The sequence below is a fragment of the Bicyclus anynana genome, chromosome 26, assembly GCF_947172395.1.
Source record: "Bicyclus anynana chromosome 26, ilBicAnyn1.1, whole genome shotgun sequence".
In the NCBI taxonomy this organism is placed as follows: Eukaryota; Metazoa; Arthropoda; class Insecta; order Lepidoptera; family Nymphalidae; genus Bicyclus; species Bicyclus anynana.
Window position 1 is genome coordinate 2,995,018 of NC_069108.1, and position 17,254 is coordinate 3,012,271.

General features: G+C 36.3%; 1 protein-coding gene across 3 annotated transcripts in view; it reads right to left on the reverse strand.

Annotated features, from left to right (window-relative positions):
* Nucleotides 1-540: 540 nt before the first annotated feature.
* Nucleotides 541-17,254, reverse strand: part of LOC112047122 (gastrula zinc finger protein XlCGF26.1) — an 85,107-nt gene continuing 68,393 nt past the window's right edge. For all 3 annotated transcript variants that reach the window (XM_052889614.1, XM_052889613.1, XM_052889615.1), the window contains 2 exons: nt 4,144-4,327; nt 541-2,600 (listed from right to left, as the gene is read on the reverse strand). In XM_052889614.1, the coding sequence (XP_052745574.1) occupies nt 2,402-2,600; nt 4,144-4,327 (383 nt within the window). In that variant the 3' untranslated portion in view covers nt 541-2,401. The remainder of the gene's footprint in view (nt 2,601-4,143; nt 4,328-17,254) is intronic.

Here is a 17,254-nt window from a genome sequence, read left to right on the forward strand (position 1 = left end):
CTACTAAATTAGTTCGTAACACTCCCAATGGTCCGCGCGTGTCGGGAGGGGAGTAGCGATGCCCCGCGCGCTCGACTTCATACCCACGCAGTCCTTCCCTCTGCCTCGCGCGCTCGACTACACACCCGCGCAGTCCTTCCCCCCGTCGCCCGCATATCATGGGAGTGTCAACAAAGAACTTGCCAAGCTATAGCCACTACTACTTCCTTGTAGTAGGAAGGATATGGAGCATATGTTGACGCTCATTGACCGTGCGCGGTGAATTTACAAGACAGAGGTCCTGGGTTCGATTCCCGGCTGAGTTGATTGAGGTTTTCTTCAGTCTTCAGGTCTGGGTTAGGCCTGGTGGGGAGGCTGCAGCCGTGGCTAGTTACCACCTTACAGCCAAGCAATTTAGCGTTCCGGTACGATGTCGTGTACAAATATAGCTTTCTAGTAGTAAAAGAATTTTCAAAATCGGGAAGATTCCCCCTGCAATACTACAAACTTTACCTCTTTTTTTTAAATATTTCAGAAATTCAAGCAAATTAGACAAAAATACTAATAACAAAATAAGTACTTTATTAAACATAACATATATTACAAAATTACGTCACGGTACTATATAAAATATACTATAAACAGGGTGTCACGTAATTAATGGATCAAACCCAAATGGTAGATACACCACCTAACTAAAAGTCATTTGAATAGTTTTCCAAAAATTCCTAGGGTGACCAAGATATATTTTTTTTTAAATTATTCTATTTTAAATCACTGCTATAATTAATATATTAATTAAAAGATCTGTTTTTTGTTAAATATTACGGAATAAATTACAAACGTATTGTGTCCGCTGTAATATTTTCGTAACTCTATGGTAAATTTATCCTGATTGACAATTAAACGGTTTCACTTCCGATAGATTATACAGGGTGATTCGGTCTTTAGTGCGGATATTTTTTTTCGTGGTTCTGTATCATTAATAGAATATAAATCTACAAACAGTTCGATACATTTTATGTAATTTTTTTTTTTAATTTATGTCTCTAAAATAACAAAATAATGTACATATTATTACTAAACAAGATATATTCAGCTTAAAAGTGATCTGGTGACATCCTTTAGGTATCAAACGAAAATAAAATAAACGCACAATAGGGTGACCCTAAAATTTTGTTCAAAAGTAAATAACTTTAGCTAACGATAATTTTGTTATTTTTGAGTTAAAAAAAAAAAGAAAAAATACGTGATCATTAAATTTTGTTTATGTACAAAATATAAAAATATCCGCACTAAAAAAATTTTCTTCCTGTATTGTACCGAAGAATAACACGTTAATAATAACGTTAATTTTCTTATTCATTAAAAGTTTTGTTCTGTAAATAGCAAAATTTTATTTATGGTTTATTATAATAAAAATTGATGGCAATAAAAATTGTAATAAATATATGTTAAATTTAGGTTGAAATTTTTATTGTAAATTTTCACATCAAATATAATTATGTTATAAGGATAAATTATTGAAATTAATATTTTAATTGTAAAAATCTTGCATACTGTAATCAGTTGTATAGGTGACTCAATAATTTTAAGACCAAAACATGTACCACATTCTAGCAAATAAATGATTTGATTTGATTTGATTTAAATTGTAATCAATATTTTCAGTTCACAATATGACGGTAGATTATAATATCACGAGTGACATTATAAACTTACGTATTTTATAATTTAACGGTAACATATCTACCATTTGCGTTTTATATTAATAACGGGACACCCTGTATAGTACGTACTATAGTTAAATAACATATATTAGGTATATATATTACATTTTAAACATAACATGTAAGTATTAAAAATTAAATAAAAATAAAATTATTACATCATGGTACCTATTCATGTATCGAGACCAAGACAATAATGCTCGATGCATACGTAACCAATGGCGTGCATAAGTTCATTTAGTAGGGTAAGCATTACTCCAAAGACGACCTCTCTGTTGCAATTGTTGTGATTCTCAAGCAATTCTTGGCTCGTGGTATTGTCTCAGGTCTGGTAGGCTTCGGTCGTGGCTAGTTACCACCGACAAAGACGTACCGCCAAGCGATTTAGCGTTCCGGTATGATGCCGCGTAGAAACCATCAGAGTTATGGGTACAACTAGCGGACGCCCGTGACTTCGTCCGCGTGGAATTCAGTTTTTCACAAATCCCGCGGGAACCATGGATTTTTTCGGCATGAAAAGTAGTATGTGTTAATCCAGAGTAAAATCTATTTCCATTCCAAATTTCAGCCAAATCACTTCAGTAGCCGCAGCGTAAAAGAGGAACAAACATACTTACACACTTACACACAAACTTTCGCCTTTATATTAGTGTGATGAACTTGCTTCTATCCCCGATTCCTACCCGTTTCATTTATTCTTGTTTAACTTTAAATCTGCCGCCATCTTGTTTGTAGTGCTGTCCACGCTTCATCATCAGCTCCTGAGGGATGGGCAGCTGACCCCGGGAGTCGACACCGGGGCCCAGTTTCAGTTTAAACTTGTGGTCAGGCAGTCGTTGTGGCGTTTCCGACGGCATAAATTGAATAGTGCCATTGTAGAAATGTAAATCCCTGAAATTATATTAAAAGTCATCTTTATTGAAAAGTTTTTATTTGTTTTTCAATATGGCTATGCAATAGATTTAGCCAGTCATCAAGTAATATTTTTTATGAGACATTTGCTCGTAAAGTATCGCTTCCTTTATCTTTATCATCCGTCTAAAAACGAACGGTACTTTTTTAAATATTAGCAAAGAGTTTCATGATAGAAGAGTGCTCAACATTTTATGAATAAAATTAACTTTTTGAGATAAAATATAATTAATAAACATTTAATTCTTTCATTTTAATAATTTTGACATTAAATGGCAACCATTTATAATTAACAGAAACACAAAAATATTAATTTACTTTAAGGCTATTTTTGGTGCATTTGCCTAAAAACACTGGTATTCGCACTTCGTTATCTGTGCAAAAATGACAAGCGTATCAAAATGTCATCATATAGAAAACAGGCAAAGATGCAAATTAGTTTTCAGAAAGTGTGTTCAAAGTGTGTTTCCTCGCAAATGTGTTATAAAACGTCGTATGACATACGTGCGCTTTGATAATTACAGCCTCGGCTTCCTTACTATAGCTCGCGCCTTTGGCTCGAGCTGCAATATCGCCTCGGCTGTAATTTTTAACTTACCGCATTTATATCATAATGTACTTTGCCCAACTAGGGCGAAAGTAATGTGGTCAAATATAGTCCGTCGTCCTTTGTTGCCAGTCAGTCAGTCATAGTCAAGTCGTGTTTTTGACGGCCTCCGTGGCACAGTGGAACACGCGGTGGACTTACAAGACGGAGGTCTTGTGTTCGTTCCCCGGCTGGGTCGATTGAGGTTTTCTTAATTGCTCCAGCAGGCTGATTATGTATCTCGACGTATCACTTCTAACTGTGTAACGCTGAGCTAAAATGAACACTAGAGTGTTTTTGCAATTCCGACAAAAGACTGCCACAAAGCCTAGTGATATCATTCTAGGCGCAAAATTTTATCGACATTATGCGACTAAATAAAATACACCCTTTCTCGGTACTACTTACTACGGGTGCGGCATACTTTTGCACATATTCGCATTATACTTGATTTCGCTGTTTGTCTGTGGTGAAGTGAAGTGACTTTATTTCTTTGTTGGTAAACAAAGCCGTATTAAAATATTAATAAAAAATTTGGTTTCGTTGGATCAAAGTACTTGCTACTGCTAGTTTTTTGTTTTCAATAGAAGTAATTAATTAATCATTTTATCTTATACATTTTTATTAGTGTTAATAGTTAATTTATCAGGTCTGATTGGTGAGAGGCTGTTGCAGGCAATATTATATAGTAAATAAAATAATTTTTGTATTAAAATCGTGCTAGCAACACTGCAGGCGCATTGTAATCGCTCTCTTGCCTTCGAACAACCGGCCTATGTACACACTATCTATTTACATCGGAGTCAATTTTATAATTCTGCCTATGGTAGTACAGTCCTACTGCGCTCAGAGGCTTCGGAAATCCAGATCGATCTGATTCTATCACGACCTTACAGAAACGCAATCTCTGAGCGGCCGGAGATTAGTATAGTTTACCGGTTGCTAGGGAAGTGGAAGGGCGCGGCGACACGCCGCTCGATGTGCCGCTTGTAGCTGTGCCAGCGACACTGCAGCAACTCGTTGGTCGCCAGCGAGTAGTGTCGCGTGCGGATGTGCTCCGTCATACTCATCTCGAACGACGGCAAGACGCGGAAGTTGCGACCTATCTCCGCAGCTATTTCTGAGGGCAAATAAAGTTGTTCTTCATCATTAACAGCCCATATATATGTCGCAGGAATATGATAAGACCACGGATTTCGTCAATTCCCACTGGGATTTGATCAAATCACGGAGAATGTTAAAATAACAACACGATTTTATCTTTTCCCTAAACAAATCTAGTGAATTGAACAAATCCCTGAATAGGTTCACCTACTTCAACGACGTACTGACATCGTATAAGTAGGTAAAAGTAGAAGTAGGTGCGAGAGGATTACCAGCAAAATCTCTTTATAACTTGCTTAAAGACCTTGGCCTCTCTAGAACTGCAGCTAATTCTATATTAGAACGGGTATCCAAAACTGCTCTAATAGGATTTTACCAAATTTGGCTAGGCAGGGAAAACAACACGAGCGGAAAAGGGGAGTGTTAATCGATTGTCAAGGAATTCCTTTAACTCTACGTCCATTGGTCACAAGCCCTGGACTTTGCTCGGAGTTTTTCTCTCTACCACGCGATGGACCCGGCACCTGCTCGGTGAATACATGAATTGCTAAGATACTCGTCTGATATTCGTCTCTCTCTGTTTGTATAATGTCGTTTCGTTGGTATAGACTGATGACACAAGTCAACAAAAAAAAAAAATTTTTTTGGGTTTGTTATTAAATTAATATTTTCTGATTTTTTACAACTAAAAGTAACCAGAAACTTCGTTCATTGCAAATAAAGTTTGCTTTTGTACAATTTACGATGAAAAATAAATATTTTAATATTTTGGCAGACAGTTTGAGGTGCAAGGGTTTTAACACGCTAGAGACGGAGTTGGTGGGGGGTTACAGGTGTGAAGCGGGGACCGGCAGGTAGTCTCGGTAGTATGCGCGTTAGAGATGGGTAACTCATTATTTTTACATGAGGTTGAGGGAGGACGAGGTGAGGTGCTCGCGAGGACCTCGTGAGGACCCCTCATTTGAGGCGAGGAGTCGTACGCAATGCATCGCGACGCGCCGAACTCGCCGATGGCCGATATTCAGTGGAATGTCGGAGGCGAGGCGAGGGGCGGACAGGGGCGTCAATTCCTATAACTTGCTTGATTTTTTCGTCTCTCTCCTACACATCTTTTCTTTCAGTTATTATTTTTTGACTGCAAAAATAAACGAAATACGAATCAATGACACTAGATTACAAATCTAATACTCATGTTTTTAGGGTTCATAATTCAATATCATACGTCAAATTAAATTATGAATGCTTACAGAAATAATATTAAATAATTAAAAAATGTTGTATATAAATTATTACTTGAGAATTTTATTTTATTATATATTTTATTTTATTTTAGAAACATTTTTATTATTTCATAGAGAAATGTACTACGCAATAAATAAGCAGGTGGTTGTTCATAAGATAAATAGAAATATGAACAATGGCGATTCACTGTCACTCGCTCACTTAGTGCATTCAATCGCTCGACTCAATACTCACTCGTACTCGCGTCTATACATCGCGTATTAAGTCAATACTCAATTTGTCAATGTCAATTTTCAAGTGAGGACTGAAGAGTGAAGTGAGGTGGTTCAATGTTGAAATTTGAGGAACTCTTTCATTTTGCAATCACGAGTACCTCAAACGAGGCGACTCATGAGTGAGGGACTCATCTCTAATGCGCGTGAGCATTACCAAGAAACGACGTTATTTGTGTGGCGCGAAATCTAAAATGGCTTCCAAAAAGTGTAAAAATGACGTTAACTCTTTTTGTTATATTTGCGGCGAATTCATTAAAGTAAGAGCTATGAAATTCAGTTTGTCGTCAAATGTAAAACTCTGTGAAGCTTATGAAGCTTATTTTAATCTTCCCATTCGAAGTCAAGATAAAATATGGGCACCTAAATTCTCATGTAGTTACTGCAAAAACACATTAGAAGGTAAGAGAGTACATCATAACTTTCAAGGATACTAATCGCAAGAAAAGTACGATATGTTATAACCTGTGTGTATATGTATATACGTTTATATGTATGTTATTTTTTTTCAGCTTGGTATCGAGGAGAAAAAAATAATGGCCAGTGAAAAATTCCCAGAGCTACTGAACGCTCACGAAAAACAAGCGTGGCTCAGCCTTAAAGCAGTGATCCATGGCTTTCTTGGCAATAAAAAAGCTGCAAATTATAAAGAGCTCATTTCTAATATGCTTGAGAATTTCAAACTCATGGGATGCAGAATGTCCCTTAAAGTACATATGCTACATGCTCACTTAGACCAGTTTAAAGATAACTTAGGGGCATACTCAGAAGAGCAAGGAGAACGCTTTCACCAAGATATGATAAACTTTGAACAACGTTATCAAGGACAATATAATGAGAATATGATGGGTGACTACATTTGGAGTCTAATACGAGAAGGTTCCTACTCACACAGAAGAAAAACAAAAAATATTCATTTCTAAAGTTTCTTACTGATTCTTTTTATGTATTTGGAGATTTATCTTTATTGTTCTTTGTAAATAAAGGTGATTAACATATAAATTAAAGTTCTTTTTCTTGCCTTTGTATTCTACTGAATTAAAAAAATAAGATTTTCTTAAAATTAGAAATTGCGTTCTGGTTGCTACAAAAGCAAACTTTATCAAATAAAAGTATTTTTTTATTGTTAAGTTAGACATTATTAATCTAAATCAGCACCACAGAACTCAGACTCAAAAATCGTGTTTACTTGTGATGATAGATTACCTTCATTGAGGCAAATGTCCGGATTACTCCTCTTAACCTTTTGACAATCTGCGTAAACATTTGTAGCACTTTCGTTGGTTTTATTCATATTTTTTGATAATTACAACACTTAACATAAAATGTGCTTGAGTTACAGTGGTTGCGATGAAAAGAAAATGACATAAAAAGGATAACCATGAAATAACAATGTCATGTCCAAGTCATGTCAAGCAGGCATGACAACAAAGTTTTTAATAAAGATAACGAAAATAGTTCTAATATAATAGTATAAGTAAATAGTAATTTCTCAGCATATAACTTATATTAATATGCGACATTTATCGCCTGTTTCTCTGATATCAAGAGTCTTTAGCAGGTTTTAAGGTTTCATTTCGAAGTCAACAGTTAATTAATTACGCCATGTCCGTCTTTCTGACTGTCCGTCCGCAGTTTAACTCAGTGACTATTAGCATTCATTCGTGCGAATGTTACTTACATCACAGAAAAATACGAGAACATTTTAGATAGATAGATAGAAATAATTTATTTGTCATAATAATTTAGCGAGCATTATAATGATCGTTCTGGCGAGCTTTCTTGCGAGCATATTTGCTTTGAGCTTTTTGCCGAGTCAAGATGTTCGGTTTCAAAATTCTCTAGATGTTCGTAGCAATGTTTGCCTTTATTCTTGGTGTTGGCTCGGCTCGTTGTCCAGTTCGACAAATAAAATAAGGGTTTTGAGAAATTCACTTAGATATTTATATTATTAAATTTTTTTAAACTGGGGACATAGCTGTACTGTGTAATACCTTTGCCTGTTCGCCAATGGGAAAGAAAAAAGAAAAAAAAATTACGTTTCGCTATGTCATTATAATTTATATCGACATATATTTATCCTTTTACGTGTATTTTTAATTACACTTATTTGCTACTAAACCTTTTATTATATTGATTATTTTTTAGGGTTTTTTAGTTACAAAGACGCAGGACGCCATGTATTCGAAAAATCCAGCGAAGCCAAGATATCCAACGTGCGAAGGAATCAAACGCCCCAAAATGGACGAAAGCTATTACCAAAATAATGGTAGGTTTTCTTTTTCATCATCATTAGCTTATTTTAACCAGTGGCGTGCACAAAGTTTTTAACTCGGGTAAGCATTATAAGATTTTTTACATTTATTTATTTAAAGAATTATTTTTTACATAGAAAAGAATGAAGAATGAAAAAGTAGTAATAAAAAAACGAACTGCGTAACTATTTTTTTTAACTAAAAAATAATAATTATGTTTTCTAAAAAGTAATTCAAAGAATTCCGACTATACGTGTAACATGGATAATCGGAATTCTTTGAATTACTTTATCTATCTTTGGATTTTAAAATACGTAGATACGTAATACGAAGACTCGTTATCGTCGAGATATTGCAACTCCGCACTTCACTAGTAAGCTACTTCATGATATTTATCAATGAATACGTTTGGCTAGGTCATAATGTAATGACTTCCAAATATCACGATCCTGAGCCGCCTGCATCCAGCGAATCTCTACAACTCGCTTGATCTCGTCAGTCCACCTGGTGGGGGGTCGCCATTCCAGCGCCTTGGGACCCCAAAGTCCATCGGCTCTTCGAACTATGTGCCCAACCCATTGCCACTTTTTAGAACACATATTCTTTATACATTCAAAAATCAAAATCAAAAATCATTTATTTCAAGTAGGCTCAGTTTACAAGCACTTTTGACACGTCAGTTGACTATTTGTAAAGATTCTACCACCGGTTCGGAAGGCAGGTTCTGCTGAGAAGATACCGGCAAGAAACTCAACAGTTGCAACAGTTGCAAACAGTTGCAGTTGCATTTTTAATTAATATACCCTAGAGTTATGGGAAATACTCCCGACCACCCTGTATATATTTATAGAAGTACTAATTTCAGAGTTATTAGAGAAACTGGCGAAAGACTACACAGTCAGCCCGCTGTTCGAACGCTACATGTCGGAGCAAGCCATGAAGGAGCAATACTCGTTAAAAAACAACCACTTCTTAGCGTGTCGGTGGAGAGAGTACAAGAATAGGGCTGGGGCGAGACTACGCCAGCCTGCACAGTTCCCGCGTGTCGCGTACGTTACAGTAAACGCCATTTAAAAAGTCCAATGATTGATGAATGATTAGCCTATAAGCTACTAGCAAACGGCTGCGACTTCGTCCGCCCCTAAACCTCCTTAATCCGGCCCTCTTGCAATTAGCGGACGTCTACTGACTGTAAACTACGTCCCTGCCTTTCATCATTGTATGTCGGGTGGTTTGCGAGATTTATATAATAAGATTTAAGCAAACTGCTTAGAGTATCTCATCTAGGGAAATCAGAGATGGCCGACGAAAAAATTCAGCGCATGAAAGTTAAAGCAATTTTAAAATTCGACCGTTTTTAATTGACGTTGATTGATATATAATCTATCCATTGTAAGTACGTACCATACCACATTTTTTATTAATTCTATGTAGTTTACTTAAGAATAGGGGGCCTACAGGGTAAGATTACTTAGGGCATGAAGTTACCTTAAAACTATTTGACAAGTTTGTGCGGCCACCAAAATCGTGTTGTTTCTAGGTAATGGCACTTAACGTAATCATCATAATTATCAACCCATATTCGGCTCTCTGCTGAGCACGAGTCCCCTCTCAGAATGAGAGGGGTTAAGCCCATCCATAGTCCATCTCCCATCCCATTAATAGCCCACCACGCTGGCCCAATGCGGATTGGCAGACTTCACACACGCAGAGAATTAATAGAATTCTCTGGTATGCAGGTTTCCTCACGATGTTTTCCTTTCCCCGTTTGAGACACGTGATATTTAATTTCTGGAAATGCACACAACTAAAAAGTTCAAGGTGCACGCCCCGGACGGGATTCGAACCCTTCGGAATCGGAGACAGGTCATTTCCACTGGGCTATCATAAACTGTGGCTGAAACTACTAAACTGATTTGAAATATTATTTCACTGAAGCTATCCTCGAGTGCTATAGGCTATATTTTATCTCCGTATTCCTATTATTATTAGGTTATATAACTGTAAGGCCTCATTCGCACGAGAGTTAAAAAAGTGAGGCGTTAAAACCCAGCGTTGGCGGGTGTAGCGTATAATATGAAGTATGCCTATATAACCTATATCCCACGCCCAAAATTGTAAATGCAACACTGTTAGATAAAAAAGCGTCGTGTTTTAAAAACGCTGTCGTGTGAACATGAACTTGGTAATGCATTTGATGTATTTGAACGCTTTTTTTTTTTTTTAGAGCCGTGATAGCCCAGTGGATATGACCTCTGCCTCTGATTCCGGAGGGTGTGGGTTCGAATCCGGTCGGGGCATGCACCTCCAACTTTTCAGTTGTGTGCATTTTAAGAAATTAAATATCACGTGTCTCAATCGGTAAAGGAAAACATCGTGAGGAAACCTGCATACCAGAGAATTATCTTAATTCTCTGCGTGTGTGAAGTCTGCCAATCCGCATTGGGCCAGCGTGGTGGACTATTGGCCTAACCCCTCTCATTCTGAGAGGAGACTCGAGCTCAGCAGTAAGCCGAATATGGGTTGCTGACGAACGCTTTTTTAACCTTTAAGTATGGACGTGGAATCTCACTGGCTCACTCGATGTTTGTGTTTTCTTAGTTTCAACTAATTCTTCCCACTTTACGCGTTTGAGCAGTTCAGTAGTTTTTGTTTTAGTTGTAAAACTACCAACCTGGGAGGAGGTTGAATCTTTAGATGAATATGCCGTAAGTAAAACCATCAACTAAACCTTTGTGCACTGACTGCCAGTAAATTTACTTTATCAGCTGTTGTCAAAATTTATATTTGCTGAAATAGGTGTTTTACGTTTTTGGATTCTTATATTTATTATTAAAATATTGACCGTAACTGGAAGCTTTTATATTGAGAGTAGCATTTCCGTTTCCGTCGATTTCATACCAGTTTTCGTACTTTTATTGACGTCACGTCTGGCTATGTGGCGCCACCTGGCGGTGTCGGGCTCGGGAAGTTTCGTAAATCGCTGAGCGCGACTTTAGCTCATTGGCGTTTTGTTTGCCGTCGAAGCAACATCTTGCAATCAGTTGGTACCCGACATTGCAAGATAAAGTGTAATAAGTGAAGTGAATTCGCTGTGAGTACTTTATATTTTATTACGTTGTAATTATTACGTTGTTACATACAACGTTAACGTTATGTAAAATGTAAATGTAAAATTTCAAATTTCATTTGAAAATAGTACGTGATCATTATTTTAACGGTTTTTCCGTTCGGATCACTACTTCATATGTTTGAAAGTCTTGCTTTTTTGCAAATGTTTTCGTACTTGCATGTATATAATAATATTTTCTTTGTAGTGATTTTTCAACAGTTAAAAAAGTATTAAAAGTGGCGGGGCCCAGCGAGCTTCCTAAAAATGTGAACTCAGAAACCAAAGTGAACGTTCTAGCAATAGACTGTTGTCTAACATAATATAATATATACTGCAAAACGAACGCGTGGCCAGTGGCTTTCGTTTCAAAGGAGTACATAAATTACGAATGCTCGAAGACAAAGAGTTTTTGAGAGTTACTCAAACATATTGTTACTTCAATTCAAACCGGCATTGAAAAAAGGTTCACAAATCCCGCCAGAATTTAGCACAGGAATTTTGATTCGCCACCCCACGCAGGGGCAAGGCGTAGACACTGTTAACGTGCCTGGACACATTTGCAGTCAAATATCGGTCTAATAGTTTACCGCCCCTCGCGGGGGCAAGGTATACCGACTTCAAAAAGGTTTCTCAATTCGACCGTATATATTTTTAACGTTCCTGGACGTATTTGCAAAAACAACTTACTGAGTAAGATATAGAAAGTTTAAATATTCCTGGACGTATTTGCACAGTCAAATACCGGTCTAATAGATTACCGCCCCTCATGGGGACGAGGTTATAGAAAGTGTTAACATTCCTAGACGAATTTCCAGTCAAATACTGAGGATCGCCGCCACTCGCAAGGGCAAGGCACGAATAGTGTTGAAATTTCATCACGTAGAACACAATACATGGAATATACGTACAATGCGCAATCGCTCATGCACAGCCATGCTTGCATGATAATTACAACCCACCCTCGCGGGGTGTTTATTTCTTTATATAAAATATTCAAATACTGGTGTCCTTGATCGCCACCGTCGCGGGCGTATGCATGAAGAGTAATGTTCTATCGCGTGGAACATACAACACGGATTATATCTGTAATGCGCACACGTTCATGCACAGCCTTGCTTGCATGATCAATACAATCCACCCTCGCGGGGTGTTTATGAAAGATGTATGGATACGAATATCTTATCTATCTATATAAATTATTCAAATACCCGTGTCGATGTCGTGTGTGTGATCGCCACCCCTCGCGAGGGCAATGCATGAAAAATTTTAAAATTCCATCGCCTGGAACGCACGACAGGAAATATACATACAATGCGCATACGCTTGCACAGCCTTGCTTGTATGATCATTATAATCCACCCTCGCGGGGTGTTTATCAGCAATGTACAAGAGTCTAATGTCCTAAAGCCCTTGCAGGCTGACTCGATATCTTTTACGTTTGCTAGTTGACATATATAAAATTGAGTTTCTATGTAAAAATGTCACTCATAAATAAATAAATATACTAAAACAATACACATCACTATCTAGCCCCAAAGTAAGCATACAGAGCAGCTTGTATTATGGGTACTAAGATAGTTGATATTATAATATTCATATACATGTATAAATACACACAGACACTGGAAAAAACCCATGTTCATCACATAAATATTTTCCAGTTGTGGGAATCGAACCCACGGCCGTGGATGCAGAAAGCAGGGTCACTACCCACTGCGCCACACGGCCGTCATTGCTTACTCGTGAATATCCCACAGTAGGTAAATGACATTTTGCCAATTGATTTTTTGATTTTCAAAATAGTGAATAGGCCAACTAGATTTGTAACCAATGGGTGAATTAATTACTTTGTGACAATGGCGTGAAAATCTGATGAACGAAAGCGTCAGAATAAACATCATGTACATTTTGGTATAGAGAAGTCAGGAAACTTATTTTTCCAAATACATCTAAGTTTTCTAAAGATATTACTGGATGTATACAGTTTATTATTTGCATACTCCAGGTTTCATAAACTTAGAAACAAACGAAAAGGTAAACATATTATGATACCCTCCGTCACCTAGCAAAATGTAGAAAAACGCATAAGCGATAACATAAAAATTTCTATCAAAGCAAAGGATTCTAAATGAATTCTTTTTCAGGGGCTCGAGGCCCATCAAGGGTATTATGTATGCCTTAAAGTTTAATGTATCCAGAAAACTTAAAGTATTTTGAGATAGACTTCATTTCAAGCGGTCTTTTTAGCCACCTTTTTCACCACCTTTTTCAATGGGAGAAAATGGTGGCACCAAAAACGTACAGAGGTTAATCTGAGGTTATCTCCTACCGTTCTCTCGAATAACCTCGTGTTTTTCTTAATCTATATGAAACATCGTTCCACACTCCTGTTTTGGAAGAAATATCATTAATTGTCTACTTAATGAAATACAAAGGATCATAAAAGCACCATGCTCTGTTGCTAATTACGCATGGTCCACTTGCTAAATACGCACAGCATCAGAAACTCAGTTTGAAGAATAGACACAAGCCTACTTGCATGTGTATGTAATAAAATTCCAAAGGTGCTTCCTACGTTTTGTATACAGGGAATTGTTGGAGATTACTTTCTTGTCATTTGAACTATGCATGTCTCTTTCTCAAATACTTTCTCAATGCTATCGAATCGGCAGCATGTTTTGTAAGAGATATGTAGAATTAAGAATCCCGGTTCATATCGACAATTTTATCATTTACTAAGAAAATAATACGAAACGTAGATGTAGACTATATCGAAAAATTGCCCGTACCATTGAATGAATCAATGACCTTGTTTAATATAATCAGATTGCTAGCTACCTACTTCACTAACACCCTCAGCCAGTGTTTTTGTTAGTAGCAAATGCCTTTGACCACGCTTGGGCAGCGTTACTAAACATTCACCCTCTGAGGAATTCATGGTCACGAGAGGAATAGGTACTGCATTCCAATAAAAAGGAAATGTATGTCATACTACTCATAAATGCCCCTAGAATCAAGCTCACCTCCTAAGCAACATTCAATAGGACAAAATGACAGCCGTTACATATTACGGAGGAAAAGAGAGATGACTTTAAATATAGAATATAACAGTTAGAATTGCAAGATCTTTATGTCTAATAACCTTAATTAGACTATCACTAAGTTCACAACAGTACACAATAGTATACGCGGCAGGAACAACAAGCATGCAAATCACTTGTTATACAACATCGCCATCTTCCTTAATTGGCGCTTTCATTACTGTAGCATAGAAAAAGTGAGTGTGAAATAGGGTATCTCGGTGACTGATCTATACTCATTAAATAAGGTACACGTAGTCCATGATTACTTGTACGTATCCCGAGATGTAACTTACGCTCAAGTTGTTTTATACGATGTGTACAGTGTGTATAGGGAATTTCCCACTTGCTTTATGGTATCGCCACCACTTACACTGATTCTCAGAGAATCATCAGAATCGGTTGACAGGAATATATTTAATAGCCTTGATAAGAGTAAGTCTTATGTCATTTGGATCTCAGATTCCGAATGCTAGCAGTACCGATAATTCTATAGAATGAAGACAAATTTATTATAATCACGACAACAGACTTAGCAGTTACAAAACTGTTAGAGGTAGTCTTCAAGAAATATGGGAAAACCTGAAATAATTTTTAAATTCCTGTCAAAACTTAAAAATCGGCTTGTGTAGTGTTTGTCTAAAAGTAAAAGTTTTAGTACATTATATGACTTAATGTCTAAGAACTGACTCAGTTTAAGTTTCTTGAATCTTCAAGTAACCTACTTAAGAGATCATAAATTTGTAAAGCATATCCTTAAATTCATGCCAAATCGTTAAGAAAGCCTAAAAATTCTATGCCACCAGTTTGGAATGTCAGTAACTTCTTAATAAGTTATTTTTTCAATAGTTATATTTTTGTAGGTACTCTCTGAAAAGCGTGTATATGACCTAACATTACTTAGTATAGGGACAACATGGTATAAAATCTGATGATTTTATTTAATTTTGGCCGAAATTTGGCTCAAAAACCGATAGAAGTATTTAATCTGGCTGGAAATTATTTGTAAATAAAATAATCACTATCATAATTTTCCTTCAGGAAATAATAAGTCTATTTCATTATTGAATGAAATAAATGAGTAAAGACGTCACGTAAGAAATCTTCATAACGACTATATCGGTCAGCAGTGTTTTTCCTAAATTTTGTGTGAATATCAATTATATGAAGAAATCCTTAAAATTTATTAATATTTGTAAAATATAGTGAATAGCTGATGACATATTATGACACTTGAATGTCCAAGAGATGACAGTTTAAATAAAAAATATCCACAGACAATAGATACTTATTACTGGCTATTCAACAAAATGCATTATTAACAACAAAATGCATTATTTACAAAATGGACTATTGTATTATGCACAGACACAGTCAAGCTTCGTCACTAGCTTGTTCTCTAAATAAAGTCTAATCGAATTGGAGATAATATTGTTATAAAAAGTTTTATTTTAATAATCACATTGGCGAAATAATATCATAACGTGGCGTCACCAGGCGAAAACAAACAGGCTCTCAATATAAAAGCTTCCAGTTACGGTCAATATTTTAATAGCAGCGTTTTACCTGAAATAAAACGCATATTAAAATACTTACCTCACTGGAAGCTTTAAGTAATTCCTGCCTGGTGATATATTGAGCCAATGAGCTAAAGTCGCGCTCAGCGATTTACGAAACTTCCCGAGCCCGACACCGCCAGGTGGCGCCACATAGCCAGACGTGACGTCAATAAAAGTACGAAAACTGGTATGAAATCGACGGAAACGGAAATGCTACTCTCAATATAAAAGCTTCCAGTGAGGTAAGTATTTTAATATGCGTTTTATTTCAGGTAAAACGCTGCTATTATATTTTGAGAAAAAAAGGCTCATTTTATATAGGTATATGTTAGACTGTTTGCAATACCTGAAAAAATAGATTTAGACTAAAAAATCATTATTTATTATAAAATTTCTATAATTTTTGAAGTAAAAGTTGATTTTATAAGAACGTTATTTTATTGTTTAATCCGATAACTTTAATATTCAATCAGTTTTTAAAAAAAAGTGTCTGCATAAAGGAGCCTGTGAGACTCCACGTCCAAAGTAGTGTTAAGATAAAGTTACGTCCATACTTAAAGGTTAACTTCCGTTAAAGAACTCTCGTGCGAATGAGGGCTAACTGTAATTCTCTTATTGTTAGCTTGACTTGACACCACTACTTACAGCAAATTTTCAATTTTATGTTCCAGTGACTTCCATTTTCACAATGGCTACAGTTGCTACAAGCCATCGGAGTCCATCACGAATCGCAAAACCAACCGGCTGTCCCTCACACCGGAACCCGGTATCGATAACTTGGGCAGCATTCCTCTCCCTATTGAAGCTTACAATTTCCGACCGCTCATGAAGACCGTTGACAAAGCAGGTTCGAAACGGACCAATAAGAAAATTGTAAACAAGAACATGAAAATGACGTTAAAAAAATAATATATTTTCAGACATTATACAATCAATCAGAAATGTGCTTTCCTAGGTACTTGTAAAATTATAAAAAAAATAATGACACTGTCTGAACTTTCGTATATGAACCCGGTATCGATAAGTTTCGTAACTTTCCCCTCCCTATTGAAGCTTACTATTTGAAAACTGGCTCAAAACCGTGGAAAAAGCATGTATTGATTGAGCCTCCATACAGACCAATAAGAAAATTGTAAAGAAGAACATGAAAATGACGTTTAGTACATTATCAGATATTAAGTACTTAATCAAATAAATTTGCCTTCCTACTTAGGTACTTGGAAAATTGTAAAAAAAAAAATGTCATTTAAAACCGTTAAAAAAGCAGTGATTGATCGAGCTTCGAAACGGACCAATAAGAAAATTGTAAAAAAGAACATGAAAATGACGTTTAGAAAATAATGATTTTTTCAGACAAAAGGGAAATATTTTCAGATATTAATTTATAAATCAGACATGTGACAACAAACTTGGATTGCAAAAA